Source organism: Protomyctophum bolini, assembly GCF_963924005.1.
Source record: "Protomyctophum bolini genome assembly, chromosome: 17".
Classification (NCBI taxonomy): Eukaryota; Metazoa; Chordata; class Actinopteri; order Myctophiformes; family Myctophidae; genus Protomyctophum; species Protomyctophum bolini.
The window spans coordinates 21,307,037-21,330,479 of NC_137878.1; the positions used below are offsets into that span (position 1 = coordinate 21,307,037).

The following is a 23,443-nucleotide window of genomic DNA, read 5'->3' on the forward strand; positions in this document are numbered from 1 at the left end:
TCTCCTCTCCTCTCTTCCCCTCTCCTTCCTTCTCCTCTCCTCTCTTCCCCTCTCCTCTCTTCCCCTCTCCTTCCTTCTCCTCTCCTGTCCTCTCCTCTCTTCCCCTCTCCTTCCTTCTCCTCTCCTCTCTTCCCCTCTCCTTCCTTCTCCTCTCCTCTCTTCCCCTCTCCTCTCTTCCCCTCTCCTTCCTTCTCCTCTCCTGTCCTCTCCTCTCTTCCCCTCTCCTTCCTTCTCCTCTCCTCTCTTCCCCTCTCCTTCCTTCTCCTCTCCTCTCTTCCCCTCTCCTCTCTTCCCCTCTCCTTCCTTCTCCTCTCCTGTCCTCTCCTCTCTTCCCCTCTCCTCTCTTCCCCTCTCCTTCCTTCTCCTCTCCTGTCCTCTCCTCTCTTCCCCTCTCCTTCCTTCTCCTCTCCTCTCTTCCCCTCTCCTCTCTTCCCCTCTCCTTCCTTCTCCTCTCCTGTCCTCTCCTCTCTTCCCCTCTCCTCTCTTCCCCTCTCCTTCCTTCTCCTCTCCTGTCCTCTCCTTCCTTCTCCTCTCCTTCCTTCTCGGATGAATTTGGTTTCATTTTATGCTCTCAAGAGTTAAATTATTGTTAAACATCTGCATTACTTACTGTAATTTACAAGAAGTCTAAACAATTAGTCAATGTAGATTTTTATTTTATATTCATTAACCAGCCTGTTATCTTATATGGTACCACCATCAATACAGCATAAACAAAATATTCGTAGTCTTTGTTCTGAGAGGCTAAATCTGATCAAATGGTGGTCCGTGGCTCAAATGCAAAATACAATGGGCCTTAATACGAAACAGGTTGAAGGTTTTCAACCTTTTTCATATCAAGGCCTATTATTTAGAACTAAAGAATATTTTGTTGTTTTTGGATAAGATTTGATGTTTGTACCATAGGAGAGACAACAGGCAGACGTTAATCAAAATAACAATTATTTTACATTCTCTAATTGTATAGACTTCTTGGTAATGCAGATGTTTAACAATAACTTAACTCTTGAGAGTGCAAAATGAAACCACATGATCTACAACTACAAGATCTATAAGGGTCCATTTGATTACCAACGTTCTATGATTTAGCTGAGGACCACCTGGAACCCCCTCAAGGACCACTGGTGGGCCCCGGGCCACTGCTTGAAAACCACTGCTCTGGAGTATTTATAGTGTTTTCGACTATGATTTGTCCGCTACACTGCTTCTCTCCTTGCCTCTCCTTCGTTCTCTCCTCTCGTCACCATCCAATCTGTCCCTAATCATTCCTCGCGCCCCTCATCCTACCAGGGTCAGCAGGGCGAGAGAGGGTCAGCCGGTCTGCCTGGAACGAAGGGGGAACAGGTACAGTAGGGTTCATTCAATCCCGTGTGCCTTGGAAAAGTGGATGTGTGCATGTGAGGACACGTGGAATACATATTTGGTTTTGTCCCGGTTTGATTGACACACTGTACACTTCACTGTACCTCAGGGGCCTTCGGGGACCGCCGGATATCCAGGACTCCCAGGACCCCCAGGACTTCATGTAAGTCGTCGTCACACACGCACACGAGCGCACACACGCACGCACACCATTATAAGACACAGCTAATGATGAACAGCAGTGGTGGAAATTGGAATAAAGGATTTTTTACTGCAATATAGAAATACAAGTAAAAGTCCGGAATTCAAAAGGTACTTGAGTACAAAAGTGTTGGCATCAAAATGTACTTACCACGCAGATCTACAAGGTCATAATTGAGCTTGCAGATCGGCTATTTTCAAATGGCTGCATTTGTGGCCAAGTGGGAGGGAAGTGGGTAACGCATGTTTTGTAATAATAATCCAAATCCGAGATGTGGATCCGAGATGTAGTTGTAAAGGGATTCTGTATTGTGTATTGTATATTTTAATGTATTGTACCTTTTTAAAGTTTTTGGTTCATGGGTTTCTTATTATTGTTTGGACCCAATGTTTTATACATTTGTGTCAATAAAGTAACTAACTAGTGGAGTAGAAGTAAAAGTACTGGAGAATTGGACAGACTCCAGTAAAGTAAAAGTACCTCAAAATGTTCATAAGTACAGCTCTTGAGTATATAGTTACTTTCCACCACTGCCTGGCAGTGTTAATAGATGGATGGACAGACATGGTTGTAATGATGGACAGACAGACCTGCTGTAGTGAAGCTGGATGTAATGATGGACAGACAGACATGGTTGTAATGATGGACAGACAGACCTGCTGTAGTGAAGCTGGATGTAATGATGGACAGACAGACCTGCCGTAGTGACATGATGTAATGATGGACAGACAGACCTGCTGTAGTGAAGCTGGATGTAATGATGGACAGACAGACCTGCCGTAGTGACATGATGTAATGATGGACAGACAGACCTGCCGTAGTGACATGTATTAACCGCCCACTTGTATCTGCCAGGGAATGAAAGGCGAGCGGGGGGGCCCAGGAGGCGCCGGGACCAAGGGCGAATCGGTGAGCCCACCTACCGCCGTTGTACCAATATTCACCACATCACACACCCCTGTTTTGGTCATTATACTGTAGGTGAAAGTTAGAAGGGAAAAAAAGTGTGATAACAATGTGTGTGTGAAATAAATGTCCTCTCCTACCGCAGGGTCCACCTGGCAGCGCAGGGTTCCAGGGAGCGGCCGGCCTAGCGGTCAGTATCTATATTCTGGCTTTATATTCTTGCTATACTGTACGACTCGACCTAGTTATCATAATATGCTCATTCTCCAATAACCTTATCCGCTGCCACGGCTAACGGCTGTCATTGCCTATAGGGCACTAAAGGAGACGCAGGCCCAGCGGGAGCGGCGGGACCCAAAGGAGATCAGGTGAGCGGAAGTAATTGTATTCCGTCCTCAGAACACGCTCCGAGGCACTGAGGCAGCCGCCGTAACTTTCTCCACTGTCTTCTTTTTTTGTTTCTCTCTCTCTCAAGGGACATCCAGGACAACCAGGATTCCAAGGACCACAGGTGAGTTGTCCGTTAGCACAGTGGCTCCCAACACTTTCTGGATACAATCTCCAAACTGGAAAGCCCTCAAAATGACCACGTGCAGTTTTCAGAGCATGTCATTTTAATAAAGGAGCAATCGATTTGTTTCCGGCTTGGATCAATGGAACCAATGTAGTATACTCTTAAGTTCCTATTGATTGATAGCAATACAAAGCAAAAAGAAAAAACAAGCATCAACAATTCAGAGCAACGGTATACGGAACAAATAAAGTGTACAGTCAGTGCCTCACCGTATCTTGTCATTAAACACATTTTAATTATCAGCTGCAAAGCCAATCAAAAATGAATCCATCCATTCAGTGCATGGTGAATGAGAGTGCATTCAAATTAAAATGTCATGGTTTTATAATTACCATGTAATTTTGTCAAATCTGGCACAGATTACGGTTTGAGAAACGAGTGCTGTAAAGGTTTCACACTGTGGTCTCTGTCTTGTCTGTCTGTACTCAGGGCCCACCTGGTGGTTCAGGAAAAAGTGGACGAGAGGGACCCCCCGGGCCCAAGGCAGAAAAGGTAAGAGCAAACCTTCCTAATTTGGATTACTCTTGTACAGTAGCACACTTTTAACCATAGCCTATTCTGAGAATGTCAAAATAGGTGAAAATGTTTAACCCAGGGGTTCCCAAACTTTTTTGGACCAGGTACCCCTTTTGGGGTAGATATTTGTCCAGGTACCCTCTCATCCTCGCAAAACACGGATAACAATATATTTACAACCACAAGCAGTGTTTCCTGCAGGAAAAAGCTTTGGCATGGTGCTGGGCACAGGCCGCAATTTTGATTCATTAATTAATTAATTTGATTCATTAATTAATAAGATGAATACATTAAGATTAATTTGTATTATTGCTCTTGTATTGCTATTGGAGACACTGGGGGGACACTGGGGGACACTGGGCAGGCACTGAGGAGGCACTGGGGAGACACTGGGGAGGCACTCAGGGGCACACTGGGGAGGCACTGGGAAGGCACTCGGGGGCCACACTGGGGAGGCATTGGGGAGGCACTCAGGGGGACACTGGGGAGGCACTGGGAAGGCACTCAGGGGGACACTGTCTAAATGTATACGTCTAAATGTAGACGTCTAAATGTAAGTTTGGGAACCACTGCTTTCAACACTTTAGCACTTTAAGAACATGAACAAAATAGATGGGTCCCCCCTGGAACTCCCTCAGGTACCCCTGGGGGTCCCCGGACCCCACTTTGGGAACCACTGGTCTAAATGTATACAGACGTCTAAATGTAGACGTCTAAATGTAGACGTCTAAATGTAAGTTTGGGAACCACTGCTTTCAACACTTTAGCACTTTATGAACATGAACAAAATAGATGGGTCCCCCCTGGAACTCCCTCAGGTACCCCTGGGGGTCCCCGGACCCCACTTTGGGAACCACTGGTCTAAATGTATACAGACGTCTAAATGTAGACGTCTAAATGTAGACATCTAAATGTAAGTTTGGGAACCACTGCTTTCAACACTTTAGCACTTTATGAACATGAACAAAATAGATGGGTCCCCCCTGGAACTCCCTCAGGTACCCCTGGGGGTCCCCGGACCCCACTTTGGGAACCACTGGTCTAAATGTATACAGACGTCTAAATGTAGACGTCTAAATGTAGACGTCTAAATGTAAGTTTGGGAACCACTGCTTTCAACACTTTAGCACTTTATGAACATGAACAAAATAGATGGGTCCCCCCTGGAACTCCCTCAGGTACCCCTGGGGGTCCCCGGACCCCACTTTGGGAACCACTGGTTTAACCCATTTAGGCCGATTCTAAAATCACCTTCTAATCTAAATACTGACCTAAGTATTATGGATAACATATTTATTCAAAGAATTACAAATATATTTTTGCTGCTACTGTACATAGCAACAAGAACCCCAAAAGGGGCTCCTGTCCTGAAGGGTAAAAACACCAAAAGGTCTACCCGTCCTACAAATAATTAATACGGGAAGGGGAATATGAATGATGTTTGAAAATAGTGCTTTAGTGGATATATTTTCATTTGTAAAAAATAGAATCACATCAAAGTACATGTTCATTTCAAGTATGCACTGTATAGTGGAGTGTCATACCCTACGTTCTGTGTGTGTGTCTCTCTCCGTGTCTTCTGTCTGGGTCTCAGGGTAACGATGGAGCCGTGGGTCCTCGAGGACAGAGTGGAGGGCCAGGTGGTGCCGGCTCCCCGGGACTGATGGTATGCACGACACAGTTAGTTCCGCTCAGAGTCTGTGATAGTGATGATGTACTGTATGCAGGGATGTTCACTCTCATCTCTGTTCCCTCTGTATTTGCTGCGTGACAGGGCCCTCCGGGAATCGAAGGACTGGACGGAAAGGACGGGAAACCAGGGAAGCCGGTAAAAAGTCGTTTCACACACACTCAAACACACACATGCACACACACGCCGTTCCACACACATTCAAACGCATGCGCACGCACGCACGCACACACACACACACACACACACACACACACACACACACACACACACACACACACACACACACTGTAGGGACACACACAAGCATTAGCATATGCAGCGCTTTTCCGCATAGAACCAACCTTTTTATTTGTATCGCCTCTATCAAGTTTCCAAGAGAGGTCTGCTGATACCAAAAGTTGTCAAGAAAACACATTAACTACTGATTGTTCGAGGGAATTGTCACTGGTATCATTGTATTGTTGCGGACTCCCCTAAAATTATGGTGTTGAAGATAAAGTTAGCAAACCATTGTAAATGCATCAATATTGAGCAACTGCATTACCCACTTCTCACCTAAAATCAGAAATGTTTTTTTGTTGAACTTCGCAGGAAAACATTAGCGTTTAGAGTAACATTAGCATTGCTTACGGTTGATGCATTGAAGTGGACGTCGCTATTATGACCAGCTACTGTACGTGGTCCTACAATATAGTATATGCAGTGGAACACAAAGCTAGTCAAGCGGCGGACACGGTACACTGCTGCGCCAACGCAAGTCAGCCACGTTAACCCTGTTGTCCCTGTTTGGAAAAATTAAATAAAATCTCAACAAGAGCACATCATCAAGCGTCATAATATGCATTGTGAGCCTCTAGATCTGCTATTTTCATTACTTGGGAAAGGCTTACCGTAAGTGGTTATTGCAAGAAAGTTAATTTTTGTGTTGTTGTTGTTGTTGTCTCTGTCAGGGAGATATGGGCCCTCCAGGGCCAGCAGGACCCAGAGGAATCCCTGTGAGTATATATGACCTTTGACCTGCACATGACCTGTTTTGGTGTCTCTTTTCCAATAATGTTGCATTTATCAATACTGTACGATAGAATATGACAGCATGAACTACAATAGGCTTAATAACTTGGCATATTATGCAGGAACCGGTGTCTTTGCCTGTCATATTATATCCTCTTGTTTGTCAAGGGACATGTCAAGCACATGACCCATTCTGACCTTTTAATTGGAATTGTTGAATTTGAGCATTATTCTTTATGAGTAATATCAGAGTAATGTCAGCCCCATATCTATAGTCTATAGTATCTAACGGCAGAAGGATGTTATAAAAACATTATTGAACAAAATTGTATGCATTGTACTTCCATTGTAGAATCGTCAAATGAAGGCAATTCACGTGAGAAATGAAGATAAATAGAACTCAAATTCCATAATTACCATAATTATTTTTCACTCCCTTTGTATGGTTGTGGAGGATAGTCCAGTAGGGATACTGCTAATTAAATTGCTGTGTGAAATCAGACTTAACACGAGTACAAAGCAAGTCACAAACTACTGTGCAATTCATCACGTTTGACTAAATATGTTTAATTTACTATATTTAGTTAAATTATATTAGAACGTGTGTATGGAGAAACGCGTATCTTATATTGTTTTTGATTGTACAGTTGCCTCTTAATTAACAATTTCCTTTACAGTACAGTAAACACATTTCCCTCTCACCATTAACCGCTCAAACAAGCTCACTTGTGTTATGTTAAAAACTTGTACAATTAAATGGCTAATTAAAAATGTGAGGATATTGTAGCGAGGGTGGGGGGGGGGGGGGGTGCGTGACCGGGCATTTGCAGTAGTTGCTCCCACTCTGTGGAATGCCCTCCCCTTTTCGATAAAAAGTGCAGTCTGTTGACAGTTTTAAAACTTTGCTGAAAACATATTTATTTCGTATGCATTTTGGCCTCTGAAATGTCTACCTGACCTTGTTGTTTAATTTTACCTTGTTGTCCACTGTACAGCACTTTGTAACTTTGTTTTGAAAAGTGCTTTATAAATAAAATGTACTTACTTACTTACTTACTTACTATAATGTACATCAGCAGTAATTTAGCGCATTACAGTATAGTGGAGCTCTTTGCGTGTCCAAAATGACGGACCCGAACCTGTGAATTTTGTTCCGAGAGTGGATCCGACGTTCTTTTTTAAAAGATGGGCCGAGATGGCCTTACGATTTGATATTCCAGGCCCATTCTATTATTTTATGGACAAAACTGCAGGAATCCATGATTGCACACACCACGTTGCGTGCACATCTGAATTCCATGAGTGTTATCTGGATGCGCTCTGAGTCCGTGCTCTCCACTCTCACTGAACTGTTTGCGCTGCAGCAATCTGATCCCAGGTCAGTGTAATCATCGTAGCACTTCATGCTTTTCTTAGTCAATCAGCGCTGAGCAGAGGTCATCTGGGATCCACTCGGGTATTCATACATAATGACAAGCAGACCAGAGGTCCCAGATAATACAACTGGAAAAGACACGGGTGTCTGAGTGATTATGGTAAAACACGGATCCGGACCGAATCCAGTCTCGGGTCCTGTTGGGTTTTCCCGGAACTCTATAGTACGGTATTTATGACTTAGCAGTGTTGCCACCTTTGCATCACTAGTAATCTGACCTCATATGAAAGTCATTCACGATTCAAGCCTCCAACTTAGTATTTTAGTATCATCTCCATGCAGCATATATGTAGTGATGTTCACACACCAGACTCTCGTTTCAAGGAACAAATAAATCGATTGGTCTCCCTCCCCGAGTCCCCGCTGTATCTGCCTTTTCTCTGTGTATCGCGCTGTGCCGTCGCCCCGAGAGCAGGTGTTCCAATCAAAATGTGAGATTTCAAAGACGCATGTGTCAGCTCTTTTGGCGGTCTGTGTACTTTGTGGATTCTGACAGAGTGCCAATGTTATTCTCTTTGGTCTACTTCCACAGGGATTCAAAGGGATGAAGGGCCATGTCGGCTTCCCTGGACAAAAGGTTAGTAGACCACGTTCGCTGCTTGCAGAGGACTATGAATGAGGGCCTCTGTTCAAAGACTGGGAGAGACAGAGTCTGTCCCTCTGTCTGTCTGTCTGTCTGTCTGTCTGTCTGTCTGTCTGTCTGTCTACGTGTATATCTGGGTGTATAGATAAACACACATATTGCAACATACTGTATACATTGGTGTGTGAAAAAACAACTAAACTCTAAACAATCAACTTTCAGAATTCTATTGCTGTTTGGGCAGTCAATAATATCTCTGTATAGTTTAAGTTAGTGCTAGGGAGACAGCCGATGGCACTTTCCCTAACACCGACGTTGTATGTGCCTTTCTTGCCATCGATCTAATTCCTTTCTCCTGTTTTTTTATTTGCTGACATTATCTGTGCTCTTGCTCCATTTTTCAAGGCCAAGGCTAAAACGCAAGCAAGGGCGCAATAGAGAGGATATTTTGGAACTAGATTCCCCCCCCCCCCCCCCCCCCCCTTGCATTGTTAAAATTGACACGGATGAAACCTATTACATTGCAGCAGTCAATATTTTGCCTAATCTAATCTCAGTCCTCCATCATCTTTTCATTATTCCCATATCCCATATTTCATTATTCTCCCCCCCCGCCCCCTCCCCCCAGGGTGACCTGGGACCTGTAGGTCCTCCAGGCCCAGCAGGTAGATCAGGACTGGAGGTGAGTCTTTGTGTGATATTGTACATCATCTAAAGAGTATTAGTACATCCAGACACGCTTCACACGTTACATCAGAAATACCCAGCAGACCATCTGAGGTCAGTTCTCTAACCTGTTGACCTCTCCGCGCAGGGCGACCCCGGCACCCCAGGACCTCAGGGAAGGCCCGGACCCTCCGGACATGTTGTGAGTTCACGACCTTCGACCTCACTGCTCTCCCCTCCGTCCGTGTCCAACGCTGCCTGGTCGATATCGCAATATCAAGTTTTCTCCGTACAGGAGGCTGTGTAATAATTGGTGTGTCTGTGTTATTTTTCCTCTTCCATAACAGGGTCCCGCTGGACCGGCTGGACCCCCAGGACCCGCTGGCCCTGCAGGAGCGGTGAGAGAGATGTCAAAGATAATTCTTTTAATGAGTGTGTGTGTGTGTGTGTGTGTGTGCGTGTGCGTGTGCACGCGTGTGTGTGCCATGCACACAGTGTATTCGCTGAAGCTAAAACAGGGATTCTAAACACCATTTTGTGGATGTACGCATTGTACGGTATACTGTATGAGCAGAAGAAGGACAATTGATAAATGAATTATCTTGGTAACTTTCCAAAGTGACTATAGAACAAGCAGGACAGTCCGTGTAGAAGGAACCAGTGCTCGATCCACTTAACTGCTCTCATACAGTGAAGATGCTTCATGCAGCAAACGCAGCTAAAGGGTAGTAGGGGGTTTAAAGTAAGTGCTTTACTTATTGCCTTAAGTTAAAACAAAACCGTGGTGCAGTCGGTAGCGCTGTTGCCTCACAGCTAGAAGGTCCTGGGTTTGATTCCTGCCGGGGAGGCTCTGGGGGCATGTTCTCTCAGTGCCCATACCCTGGGTGGGGTTGGACGTCGTCCAACTGGGGAAACCCTGTCAGCTGAAAAGATGCAGCTTGGACTCCTCATGCATAGAAGGAAGCATGAGGTCAGTCCCTTGCTCTCCCCAGGTTGGCAGAGGGAGTGTAGTGCCCAGGCTTACTTTAGATAATTGACAATGGGTGAAAAAAATGGGTAGCAGAAATCGTGGGATAAAAAATAAACAGTTGAAAAAGTTCAAGCTTGTCACTATATATTCTGTCAGTAATCATCATTGCCATAGAGAGTTGGTTCCATAATGGTGGTCTCCACGTCTCTCCTACTCTTTCATAAATGGAAAATGTGTTTTTGGGTGGGTTCCCAATTTCATCGAATCAAGTATTATAGTGTTCCAGTTCCAATTTTTCTCTGCTCATTTATTTGTTTCATCACTTCCAATTTCACTTGTTTATCCTGCATCCTGTAGTTAACCCATTTTGGGCGGGAACCCCTTTCGGTGTTTTAAACATTGTTATAATTTAGCTTTTGAAAAATAGCAGATCTACAAGCTCATAGCTTGTAGGTCTGCTATTTTTTAGAAAAATCGTGAAAACTGGAGGATTTAGAATATATATTTTTTAATTTTGAAGTCAGGCCAAAATTTGTTAATTGGTTGTTTACTAGAAATCTGCAGAGGCATAACGCCTGTTACTGAACAAACACTTGACAGCAATAATGACTTCAAAAATATATACAGTAGCTAAATCTAACACAAAAAGACCAAAAAGTCCAATGCAGGAGCCCGTAACACACCACCGCTTCAAGATTATTTTTGGCACGCGGCAACGCCGCACAAGGGAGTGCTAACCAGGCTTAAGCATCTACCTTTGCCCTTACTAATCCGAAATGTCATGCCAACTCGGATAAACACACAACACCGCAAACGTGTTGTTCCGAAGCAGCCGTTTATTTGTCGGAGATGCAGGCCGAACTACTGTTTAACAGCATTAGATAAGGTCATGTTGTTTCTGCCCGTGAGTCAGAGTTATGCTGGCTGTCAGAATAATGTTAACATAAATGTTAAAAAGAGTGCTCGATGAGAGCTAGACAGTTGTGTCATTTTAATTTCAGTGTCTGCTTCTTTCTCTCTGACCTGCTTTGTCCCATGCTACTATAGAGACTAGAGTTTATACATAAACAAGCCCAGCTACACGTACACACACACACACGCACACACACACACACACACACACACACACACACACACACACACACACACACACACACACACTGTGTCTGGTTGCCTAGAGACGATGCAGCCAATCAGAAAGATTGGTAATTAAATGATATGTTGCCACTACCATTAGTTGCCACTACCGACCTGATAGCCTGTAGCCCAGCCTGCTTCGCAGCTGGTAAAAACAAAGAAAATTTGTTTAAAAGAAAATGGCCAAACATGCATTTGAAAAATATCTATAAAATATCTATTTAACAAAATATTCTAAGTTTGTCTGGCCAGCATAAACTAGAACTAGAGCGGTACCTGTTGGGCACTGGCCTTCTTGGAACGATGCAAGTTGGAAATGCATGCCCCACCCAGATATTATGCGTTGGAGCTTCTACAGCAGTGCTGGCCTACTTGGAACGATGCAAGTTGGAAATGCATGCCCAGATATTAGGTCTGTGTCCCTTTTATGCCCATTTTTGGAGTTCTTTGTCAGGCAAGGCATGCCCAAATATGGAGTCTATGCAGATGTCAGAATGATGTCAGAACAGGCCAGATCCATAATGGACCCAGGGGCCCTATCCAGAGCCAGGTCAGAGGCCTTTTTGGGGCGGTTCTGGACAACCGTGGGTCCGACCGAAGGGCGAACGTTTCTCGAGTTATTTGGATCAGACAGACAGACAGACAGACAGAGACATGGTGCATTTATAGATAGATATAATATTACTTTATAACCTGTTATCTGATACACGTCTTGTTCCTGTATTTCACCAACCTTCATCAGAGAGAGACACTCTGTTGAAGATGTCATTGATACTCCACTTGAGTTACTGCACTGGACATTGATTTATCTCTCCCTTTATATTCCCTGGCTACACGTCAATCATGCAATGATTACCCACAGTAAAAATGGAGACCATAACTTCAATCTTCGATGATTGGGGACTGCAGTTTTATCTCCCTTTTAGAGAACTAAAATGTGTGCTACAATTTACAATTTAGGCATTTAGCAGACGCTCTTAATCCAGAGCGACTTACATTAAGCAAGAACAAAAAAGCATGGGAATACATCACATAAAAACATTTATCATGAAACATGCGTAAGCTAAGAAAGTAACAGTGGAATATCTATAATGAAACTATACATATAAGCTATACATCTATACTACTATGCTATACATATGTACTATGACATGCTATGACTACATACAATGCACTTATGCTGTCTACATAACATGCTATAAGTCTGTATCAAATGCTATCCAAGTCTACAGAATTGCTATCTAAGGGGGTGGGGTAAGTGCTATGGGCCATGATGGAGTGAAAAGGTGGGTTTTCAGACTACGGCGGAAGATTGGGAGTGATGCTGCAGTTCTGACTGCAATGGGAAGTGCATTCCACAGTTTTGGAGCCAGAAGGGAGAAGAGTTTGGGACGTGTGGAGCGTTGTCCCGGCGTTTTTAGTGAGGGTACTTCCAGCTTCCCTGCGTTGGCTGATCTGAGTGAGCGGGAGGGTTTGTAGGGTTCGATCATACTTGCAAGATATGGGGGAGCCATACCTTTGGTTGCTTTGAATGCCAGCATCAGAGTTTTGTATTCTGTGCGGGCAGCGACCGGGAGCCAGTGGAGGGAGCGGAGCAGGGGGGAGACATGTGAGAATTTTGAATGGTTGAAGACCAAGCGAGCTGCGGCATTTTGGATCAGCTGGAGAGGCTTAAGTGCACATGCTGGTAGGCCAGTAAGGAGGGAGTTACAATAGTCGAGTTTTGACAAGACTGTTGTCTGGATTAGGAGCTGGGCTGATTCCTGGGTGAGGAACGGTCTAATTCGTCGTATGTTATAGAGTGTGAACCTACAGGATCGAGTGACAGCTGTGATGTGAGTTTTGAACGAGAGCTGACTGTCCAGGACAACACCAAGATTCCTGGCTGTTGGGACAGACGTTACCAGGGCGTTGTCTACGGAAATAGTTAGCTCCCGCATAGGGCAGGACTTAGCTGGGAAGAAGAGAAGCTCAGTCTTGTCTGGGTTCAGTTTGAGGTGGTTGGAGGACATCCACTGTGTGCTAGCTGGGTAAACGCATAGTGCAGTTTATAAAGCGTTTCCAAAAGGCGCCCTCTTCACCCGGCACGCCAGCACAACCCCAATCAAACGCAGCCTCGTTTTATCACTGACCTCCACGTGACCTGCTCTCTGTCTGCACTGTCACCTTGTTTGCCTTTCATTAGCCCCATAATGGTACTTCCAGGAGGACATAATGTTCTCCGCTCCCCTGTCCTGTGTCCGAACAAGCGTTTATATCGAGTGAAAACGGCCACAAGCTGCGCTAAATAAGAGTCTTTCTACTTCGAGGTGCACTATGTGTATAATGGCCCGACACTGATTCAGGGATTAGGTGCCCAGTATCAGCTTTGCGATTTGAATCATGGTCTCTGCAGAACGTTTTCCTCAGCACCCACAGAAACCTGGTTGAGCTATCTGTTTTCTTTTGGTTTGTTCACCTCAATATTTTATCTTGGGGGGGCTAGGTATACTGTGATGTGAGGCCAGCCATTGTACCACTGTGTGCATGAACTTTTGTTTCTCTGTTACTGTACCTAAATGTTTTCTAATATGCTCTAATGTCTAAATGTACAGTGCTTGTTCATGGGGTGATCGTCCATGATTTACTTCAAATTCATATTAAACGTATACATATCTCAAATTCTTATTTAGCATGACCGTTTTCACTCAACAAATTGCATGTAAGATAATGGGCCTGGAGAGCAGAACAGAATGGAAATTCGATTCTCCTTTCTGTCTATCTTGGCCTTTTTCCGTGTAGTGGTCCTACAATTACCCTGATGCATTTCAGAGGCAAACATATGCCTCGCAGGCAGGTCTATGGCCACAGGTCTATGGCAATTTCATTCATAATAAACCACTTAAACTCTATATACCGGAGTCCCCCAGGGGTATACAACCCGCCCCCCTGCCACACACACACACACACACACACACACACACACACACACACACACACCTCTAATCTCTTTGCTGAAAATAGGTGATCTGCAAGCTCTCAACACATCGCATTGATTAGCCCACGGACCCCCATTTGAAGAGATAATGCAAGGGACCCAGTCATAAGAGAAGATTTTTACGGCTCTAGCTGATTCATTTCAAGGACCCCTGAGACCCCAATTCATATTGCAAAATCATATTGCAATGTTAATGCACTCTGAGAGTTCCATTTGGTTCCATTTGTACACTCTCAGAGTTACAGAACCATATGGGTCCATTTGGTTCCAAACTATCATTTAGCTGGGGACCCCACTTTGAGAACCGTCCACTGCAGTAGACAGCTCAGTGTTTTGGCTGCTCATTAGCATATGGACATTAGCCCCACAATGGATAGAAAGTTAAAACAATTATAAATTATAATAATATTCACGATAAGATGAATGCAACGGTCAATAATTCATCATTCACACCATGTCATGTAGCTTTGAATAGAAATATTCTGTCATAATACACTGATATTGTGCTATCATCTGATACCAAATTTTCTCATTAGCTTTCTTTTTAATCCCAGCTAGAATGATGCATGTTGCTATTATGAATGCACACGCTGATTCTAATACCAGAATGTGAAATATAGCTCATTTAACAAAGCTTGCCACAGGATGTTAATTGTATACAGAAATGGGATTCAAATTTCCGTGAGTTTAAAAAAAATGTACATGCCTGACAAACGATTTCCATTTGCGTTAACCCATTCAATCTGGGAAAGCATCTGTGTCATTTTAGATTTTAGTGTTGGCTATTCAAAAATATCTGATCTACAAGCTCACAGTGCGTCTCGCGCTCTGGTATTTTTCAATATATTAATCTTGAAAAACAACTACTGGCATTTGTAGAATCGGCCGTAGGTCTTAATCGGTTAATGCATTCCAGCTAATGCAATAATTATTGCATTTATAATTATAATTATTAAAACCAGCCCAGATCAAAGATTGCCACCAATGACTCATGCTGCTATATACCGTATGGTCGAATGTATTTGAAAAGGATGATTCCTTCAGTATAATGTTTCCCAATGACAACAATTTAAAGACAGATGGACAGACAAGTATTCATAACTTTATATAAAGTGCCTTTCAAAACTTGTACACGTTGCTGTACAATGAACAGACAACTCGCAACCACATGGAAATAAAACAAATTAAAGGTTGAAACAAAGCAACATAAGAACGAAATAAAACAAGAAATGATGACTGTCATATTTTTCACAACGGAGACAGCACCCAAGTGCAGTTTCCGTTGTGCATCTCCTTCTTTTGTTCCTGCTCTCCAGTTAGCTCATAACGTTAGCGGGTGTTATCGGGTGTTCTGCTCTGCGATGCGGTGTTGCAGAGTGTGGTCTGGGTCCACGGTGCGCATGTCATAGCTTAGGAGGCAGCCAATCATGGCTGGCGACGTTTCAGTGGCGTTTCAGAGTATGGGGTCATTGGCTGGCGGCGTTTCAGAGCATGGGGTCAGACTCCCATTGGCATAAGCAGCGTTTCAGAGTATGGGGTCAGACTCCCATTGGTTTAGGCAGACTCCCATTGGCTTAAGCAGCATTTCAGAGTATGGGGTCAGACTCCCATTGGCTTGGGGGGGCAGTCAATCATGACTAGGTCGCTAATAGAAACGGGCCCGTTGTACTGTATGTCAGGTTTCACCTGACAAAAATAAAGCCTACACAATAAAGCATCATAAAACAAAGTGTGCATACAGGTACATAACAAATGTGTTTTAACAGTGCTATTAGCACTATCTAGGATTAGGAGTAGCTCCCTATTCCACACAGTGCCAGAACATCACTATCTAGGATTAGGAGTAGCTCCCTATTCCACACAGTGCCAGAACATCACTATCTAGGATTAGGAGTAGCTCCCTATTCCACACAGTGCCAGAACATCACTATCTAGGATTAGGAGTAGCTCCCTATTCCACACAGTGCCAGAACATCACTATCTAGGATTAGGAGTAGCTCCCTATTCCACACAGTGCCAGAACATCACTATCTAGGATTAGGAGTAGCTCCCTATTCCAATCCACACAGTGCCAGAACATCAGAAAAGTTGGGTCTCTTTGTAGCATTCTGAAAAGATGTAATGAAGAATGGCATGCCCTGTCTTAGGGCTGTGTGAAATTGTATTATAAACTGAGAGTATGTAGAGCTCAATAAGTCACCCGTTTTAATCTTAAAATCTTTTGCCATGATAATAATTTGCATGGAGATTTGTATAGACCGACGGAGTTCTAGTCTCATTTGCAGGGGTTCTGATCCCCTCCTACATCCACACTCTACCCCCCCCTCCCATATATATTGTGTGTGTGTGTGTGTGTGTGTGTGTGTGTGTGTGTGTGTGTGTGTGTGTGTGTGTGTGTGTGAGTGAGAGAAATGCTATTGTTAAACATTCTGATTCCTCTCTCTCGCCTCTCTCTCTGTCTCTAGGGTATCAAGGGTGACAACGGCCAGCCGGGGGAGAGGGGTTTGCCTGGGATGCTAGGACCCCCGGGACCCCATGGACATCAGGGCCCAATGGTGCGTGAGACCTCCCCAAACAAAGTATAGTTCTGCTCCGTTTGACCAACCAACTAACATGTCTCCTGTAATTCTGTCCCCTCTGTGTTGCAGGGAGAGCCAGGCACCGATGGTAAAGAAGGTAATGATGTGAGTATATATTGTGTATATTCTTGCACTATACCTGCATCGAGTGATCTTGGTACACAGAAGTTGATCTATTGAAGATTCTGACCTTCAAAGTACATAATTTCTGTTTTGATTGTATAGGGCTGGGCGATATGACTTCAAATCATTATCACAATTAGTTCAGACTTTTGCCTTATTTAATTTTTTAAATAGCCGATCTGAGAAAAACAGTTTGTCCATTATTCGATTAGCATAGTACACGAAGCAAGATCAAGTAAAGTGTCAGTTTTAAATATCAGTTTTGATATATTTTGTGTTGATTGCCCAGCTCTAGTGGAGAGTCCCATCCAGTGTGACGGTTGTACGGCCGTGCTGTTGTTGTTCTCATGGATTAAAGTTCTCAGTTGCCAAGAACAGATTTCAGTCAATTGGATTTGGATTCAATAATAATCACGCTCACCGAAAATAGACAATCTATAAGTTGTGAGCTTATAGATCGGCTATTTCCGATTGTTAGTTATTGGTTTTGTTATTTTAAGATTATTATGAGCATTTGAACTGATCAAGCTAGCAATATAATACATGTTTTAGAAGCATCTTCCATAAACACGAATGGTCTCAGAAATGGGATAAGAGTAAAGGTTTAAAGCCTCAAATCTGATGGCTTCAAGTGGTTGCAGCCAAAGAATGATAATAACTAAACTTTCAGTCATGATATTTTATTTTGCTTTATCCCATGTGTTCTGCTGAGTGAGCCTGACCACTTTGTTTCAACAGGGACCACCAGGCACGACAGGGGAGAATGGACAGACGGGTTCGAAGGTAAAAAAACAAACGGCTGTGTGTGTGTGTGTGTGTGTGTGTGTGTGTGTGTGTTCGTTCTCTGCCTGCCTGTGTGCCACCGCACATTTGTTTGTTTTCAACACAATATGATGCAGGTGTGTGTATGCATTAAGATTGATACCTAGCTGTGCGTTAATGTCTTGCACCAAAAAGTACTAGATCTACGGGATGAAAATGCATCACTTCACAGCGGCAGGCTGCACGACACAACGCTCAACCAAGTATTGTGCATGCCAAGTCTAAGCGTTGCATCTCAGCTGTCACTCATCTCTCCCCGAGCATGGATACACACACACACACACACACACACACACACACACACACACACACACAGAGAGAGAGACAGACTGTTGTATGGTGATGTGATGAAGCACTTTTCCTTCGGTCGGTTGTTGTTGCTCGGGGAGAGCTACAGCTACAGCATGTTTGCCCCATCAGTCAGCAGCGCTGAACACGCTAGCTTGTGCTTTATTTGGTGCTCGCTCAGCACACTCCCCTAACACCGTCATCAGTTCAGTAACCCCATGACCTCATTTATTTATACGTTTATTTGGGAGAGATTAGGGACAGTGCATACAATTTACAATTTAGGCATTTAGCAGATACTCTTAATCCAGAGCAATTTACAGTAAGAAAGAACAACACCTGGTAATACACCAGATACATAAAAAATTGTCGGCAGGAATCACTACGTAAGTTAAGAACCTAACATTCGTCTAACAGTAGAATATCTATATAATTAAACTATGGGTATACGCTCTAAATGAAAGTTGGGCCTTTGAATTGTCAATATGACTGTACGGTCGTCGAGGCTAGGGCAAGTGCTATGGTAAGTGCTACAGTCTAAGATGGAGTCTGAAGAGGTGGGTTTTCAGACTACAGTGGGAGATTGTGAGTGAGTCTGCAGTTCTGATTGCAATGGGAAGTGGGTTCCATAGTTTTGGAGCCAGAAGGGAGAAGATTGTCCTGGCATTTTTAGTGAATGTTCTTCCATCGCCTCTGCATATTAATGAACACAACACAATCAATGCCGTGTAAATACACAGGATTTAGCGAGAATGCTAGTTTCCATTCGTAGTCCACCATACAGAATTGGCAACACTTTCCCTCTGCTACTCAGTGGTGGACAGTAACATTCAGTAGTACATTATAACACGTACTTAGATAATGTTTGAGTATCTGTACTTTACTTCAGTATTATGTATTTTATGAATTATTAACCCAATAGTGAAAATTGCAGAATTTGAATACCTAAATAAAGTATTTTTTGTATGTATGTATGTAGGTTCAGCTACATACATGCTTGCGGTCAGCAACCCAGAGGGAAGGGGTACCATCCATCTGGTACCCCTTCCCTCTTCCTCACCTCACACCCACACCTCCTCCCCCGGCGGTCAAACCACCTCTTAGTGACTCCCCTGCTAGCCAAGCTCTCAGCCTAGCGCCTCATAGGATCTCCTTGGCAGCCGGGTGCTTATAGTGGGCGGTTATAATGATAGAGTTATTCTCCGGCTCCGGGATAATGCCGTTAAGCATGAGGAGCATCGCTAGATGAGGCCATTTGTCACGCTGACAGGATGTCATTGTCAGGGCTTTTAGCGACACGGAAGAGGAGAACAAGAGGAGAGGATGAGACGAGAATGGACCAGCTGCATTCTTCTCCCTTCCTCTGTTCTTTCAGAAGCCACTTTGTCCACCGGTGACATGTAAACATTAGACGTCCATTATGGCCTGCTCTGTCCTCGATAAATCACAGTCACCACTGTAGAAAAAGCGGGTTTTTTAGAGTGTATTTTACACAGACTGGATGGAGGTGTGATGCCTCTGTGGGCTGTGATACAGATGTAGCTGAGGGCTGCGTTAAAGCGCACTGTCCCCTTCTGAGACAATGGTTTTCTCTCAATCTTTTTAATAGAAGTTATTTCAGCTAGAGCCGTGGTTCTTCAACCTTTTCATTTCAAGGACCCCTTGCGGTTACGGGTCCATTTGGTTCCATTTGTATACTCTCAGGGTTACAGACCTGTAAAGGTCCATTTGGTTCCATTTGTATACCCTCAGAGGTACAGACCTGTAAGGTTCCATTTCAGGCCATTATCACGACAGCATGGAACAGAACCACCCCCTGGCCATTATCAAACGCAGCATGAACAGGGTAGCGACTAAAGGCACACAGCTGGCACTCATGGGGCCGTCACGCCCCGGAACAGAAGTGGTTACCTTTTAAGGGTTTGTATGGTAGTAATGGCTATATACGCGTGGCTCTCCCTGGTGCAGAAAGTGAAACCATATCCATGAAAATCTGAGTGAAAAAGCTGATTGTTGACTTATAGAGTGTTGATGATCAAAATAATCACACTCGTGTGAAGTGCTCTTATCATCATACATCACATTCCGTGCTCAGCCAATCAAATCATTTCCGTGGTACACACAGACACAGGGGCTGGCACCGCCTCAGAAATAATAAGTCATGGGATCATGTGGATATCTGGATCCACATGGGAATGGTGGTGATCCCATGTGGAGCACAGAATTCAAGTCTCTTAAGTTGTCTATGACATAGCAATGACCTATGTCTCCAAATCTGGACACACACACACACACACACTGGATGGCTTTCCCGTGTTGTAAAAGAAGAAAGAAAATAAGCAACTCTGCATCTCTTTCTTACACCAACATTGTTCTTGTGAAGCAGTTGTGTACATTAACCCATTTAGGCCTAACGTCGAAATTAAAAAAATTTCTTCTAAATCTGAAAAACCTCATGTTTTTACAGTATATCAGTGGTTCTCAATATTTCATGTCAAGGACCCCACAAATTATAATGTAATTGGCCGCCGACCCCCATGTGAAAATATGTAGTTCCAGGGACCCCCCAGAAGCAAAGATTTGAGTTAAAAACGTTCGCTCTGAATAGATTTGAGGCACATTTTCATGGTTTTTCAAAAATAGCAGATCTACAAGCTCGTGGCTGTAGAGTGAGCTTTGTAGATCTGCTATTTTTCGCTAGCTAAAGTATAAATAACATAATGCTTAAAACACCAAAAGTGGTTCCCGTTCAGAATGGATTAACGAAGTATTTATGAGGATGGCTGTTTAGCTGACGTGCACACAAGCAGCCCCAGCCTTTAGAGAGCAGCTCCACATTGTGATTTGTGTAGCAAATTCGTTCACAAACTGCACACCTTGTGACTTACCATCGTTATTGTTGGATTTTTATGTCTTGCATTCCATTAAGACCTGGAACGCATCTGTGTCACCTTAGCGTTTAAGAACTTTAACCTTAAACTTTAGCTATTGTAAAAGCATACACACAGCAAACATTTTAACTCATATCTTTGCTTCTGGGGGGTCTCTGGAACAACATATTGTCGGCCAATTGCATATAACTTTTGCCATTTTTTGGTGGTCCTTGACATGAAATAGTTTGAGAACCACTGATATAGAAATAATTTAGTCAAGACATTTGTAGAATTTGGTCTCTCAAAGGGTTAAGCATAACATCTTCTTACTCCCTGTCTCTGTCTCGTGTGGCGCCCAGGGAGAGCCAGGTGCTGCCGGTCAGAGGGGATCTCCAGGGGAAAGGGGCAGACCGGGACCCCCAGGTGGCGGCGGAGGCTACCACGGGAAGGACGCACAGCCCATGATGGGACCGTCAGGACCCCGCGGGGAGAGGGGCAACTCGGGCTCACCTGGCTCCGACGGGTCCCCGGGTCCTGCAGGCATTCCTGGGAATGACGTAAGATAGCACACATCACACCTCAAGCAGACGCACTTTGTTCACTCTCTATGTTAAGAATGTACTTTAGATGTAGTTATTTAAACACATGTTTATCCTATGGTTTCGATGTACGGTACAGATTATTTGGATATTATAGTGTTTAGATTCTTGGTTTTCCTGCGATCTATGTATGTGATTACCTTGTTATTGTAAGTCACTCTGGATAAGATTTTCTGCTAAATGTCTAAATGGTAAAGCACAGCATAGTCATAGTCATTACAGGGGAACACAAAACAGCCAATCTACGTGCACTTAGATGCTCCTATCCAGAAGAACTTATAATAATGGTAAATATCCACATAAATTGTGCAGTGTACACTGTAGTGTCTCAATAAACTAGGATACAAGGTAACAAAATTATTTTCTTATTAACATTTTGAACATTCTGATTGAAATTGAAGAACATTTTGAACATTCTGATTTAAATTGAAGAACATTTTGAACATTCTGATTGAAATTGAAGAACATTTTGAACATTATGATTTAAAAGAAGAAACATATAGGGCTTAAGTGGATAGAACAGGTGTACAATGTGTAAAATGTTCCAAAGAGCATGTTTTGATCTAATAAATCCTAATATGCTATACTATAGAAGTATAGATCAATACATATGTCTATATTAACTGATTTTCTTTTTTTCTCTTTTTCAATTTATTTTCTCACTGTTTAGGCTGTGGTCAACTATGATGACATCAAGAGCTTTATTCGCCAGCAGGTGGTCAAGATCTTTGATGGTGAGGACATGCATGTGTGCACCTGTGGTTCTGAAAGTACGGTCCTGTCCAGGGCAGTGTTGTTTTCGTCGACTAAATCTAAGACGAAAAATGTTCTTCGACTACCTTTTTTCAATGCCGAAAACTAAACGGAAACTACATGAAGACTAAGCTATGATGACTAAAACTAGGACTAACTAGAACTGCACTCTGCCGAGTGCATACTTGCTTGTTGCACACTAGTAGGCACATAAATGTGCAAGCAGAGCGCGCAAGTACTTTCGACCGCTGTAAACTGTCACATCTCAGTATCTCTGTGAAGGAACGTTTGAATTTTGAAATGTATAATCATTAGGTGTAACTAAGCATACTATATACTATATAGAGTATGTAGTTGTAATTTGATAATGGTCATCTGTGTAATCTGGTCCCAGCAAACCAGGCACAGATTTACAAATTACAAATTTCAAATTACAACTACATATAGAGTATGTAGTTGTAATTTGATTAGCAGTATACTGTGGTTACTTGGTGCCAAAAAGTGACAGCCGTCAACCGTTTTTATGTGTATGCAAATCTGTGCCTGGTTTGCTGGGACCAGCTTAAACATTACGTCATCGTTGAGAGCTGGGACCAGAGTACATGGTGTGTATATGTATGACTAGCTCTCAGTGATGACGTAAGAGAAATGGTCATCTGTGTAATCTGTCCCAGCAGACCAGGCACAGATTTACAAATTTCAAATTACAACTACATATAGAGTATGTAGTTGTAATTTGATTAGCAGTATACTGTGGTTACTTGGTGCCAAAAAGTGACAGCCGTCTTTTTCAACCGTTTTTATGTGTATGCAAATCTGTGCCTGGTTTGCTGGGACCAGATTACACATTACGTCATCGTTGAGAGCTGGGACCAGAGTACATGGTGTGTATATGTATGACTAGCTCTCAGTGATGACGTAAGAGAGATGGTCATCTGTGTAATCTGGTCCCAGCAGACCAGGCACAGATTTACAAATTACAATTTTCAAATTACAACTACATATAGAGTATGTAGTTGTAATTTGATTAGCAGTATACTGTGGTTACTTGGTGCCAAAAAGTGACAGCCGTCTTTTTCAACCGTTTTTATGTGTATGCAAATCTGTGCCTGGTTTGCTGGGACCAGATTACACATTACGTCATCGTTGAGAGCTGGGACCAGAGTACATGGTGTGTATATGTATGTCTAGCTCTCAGTGATGACGTAAGAGAGATGGTCATCTGTGTAATCTGTCCCAGCAAACCAGGCACAGATTTGCATACACATAAAAACGCCGGTTGAAAAAGACGGCTGTCACTTTGAAGAGACCGAGCGAAATTATTACTTGCGCGCTCTGCTTGCGCAAGTAAATATATTGACAATTTCGTCAACA

At 43.4% G+C, this 23,443-nt stretch overlaps 1 protein-coding gene across 8 annotated transcripts in view; it reads left to right on the top strand.

Annotated features, from left to right (window-relative positions):
* The window catches only part of col16a1 (collagen, type XVI, alpha 1), a 127,957-nt gene that overhangs the window by 95,831 nt on the left and 8,683 nt on the right, over nucleotides 1-23,443 (top strand). For all 8 annotated transcript variants that reach the window (XM_080788185.1, XM_080788186.1, XM_080788187.1 and 5 more), the window contains 19 exons: nucleotides 1,291-1,344; nucleotides 1,472-1,525; nucleotides 2,420-2,473; nucleotides 2,616-2,660; nucleotides 2,785-2,838; nucleotides 2,946-2,981; nucleotides 3,474-3,536; nucleotides 5,155-5,226; nucleotides 5,335-5,388; nucleotides 6,204-6,248; nucleotides 8,232-8,276; nucleotides 8,911-8,964; nucleotides 9,097-9,150; nucleotides 9,296-9,346; nucleotides 16,498-16,587; nucleotides 16,681-16,716; nucleotides 17,473-17,517; nucleotides 21,077-21,274; nucleotides 21,987-22,050. In XM_080788185.1, coding sequence (XP_080644311.1) covers nucleotides 1,291-1,344; nucleotides 1,472-1,525; nucleotides 2,420-2,473; nucleotides 2,616-2,660; nucleotides 2,785-2,838; nucleotides 2,946-2,981; nucleotides 3,474-3,536; nucleotides 5,155-5,226; nucleotides 5,335-5,388; nucleotides 6,204-6,248; nucleotides 8,232-8,276; nucleotides 8,911-8,964; nucleotides 9,097-9,150; nucleotides 9,296-9,346; nucleotides 16,498-16,587; nucleotides 16,681-16,716; nucleotides 17,473-17,517; nucleotides 21,077-21,274; nucleotides 21,987-22,050 — 1,168 coding nt within the window. The remainder of the gene's footprint in view (nucleotides 1-1,290; nucleotides 1,345-1,471; nucleotides 1,526-2,419; nucleotides 2,474-2,615; nucleotides 2,661-2,784; nucleotides 2,839-2,945; nucleotides 2,982-3,473; nucleotides 3,537-5,154; nucleotides 5,227-5,334; nucleotides 5,389-6,203; nucleotides 6,249-8,231; nucleotides 8,277-8,910; nucleotides 8,965-9,096; nucleotides 9,151-9,295; nucleotides 9,347-16,497; nucleotides 16,588-16,680; nucleotides 16,717-17,472; nucleotides 17,518-21,076; nucleotides 21,275-21,986; nucleotides 22,051-23,443) is intronic.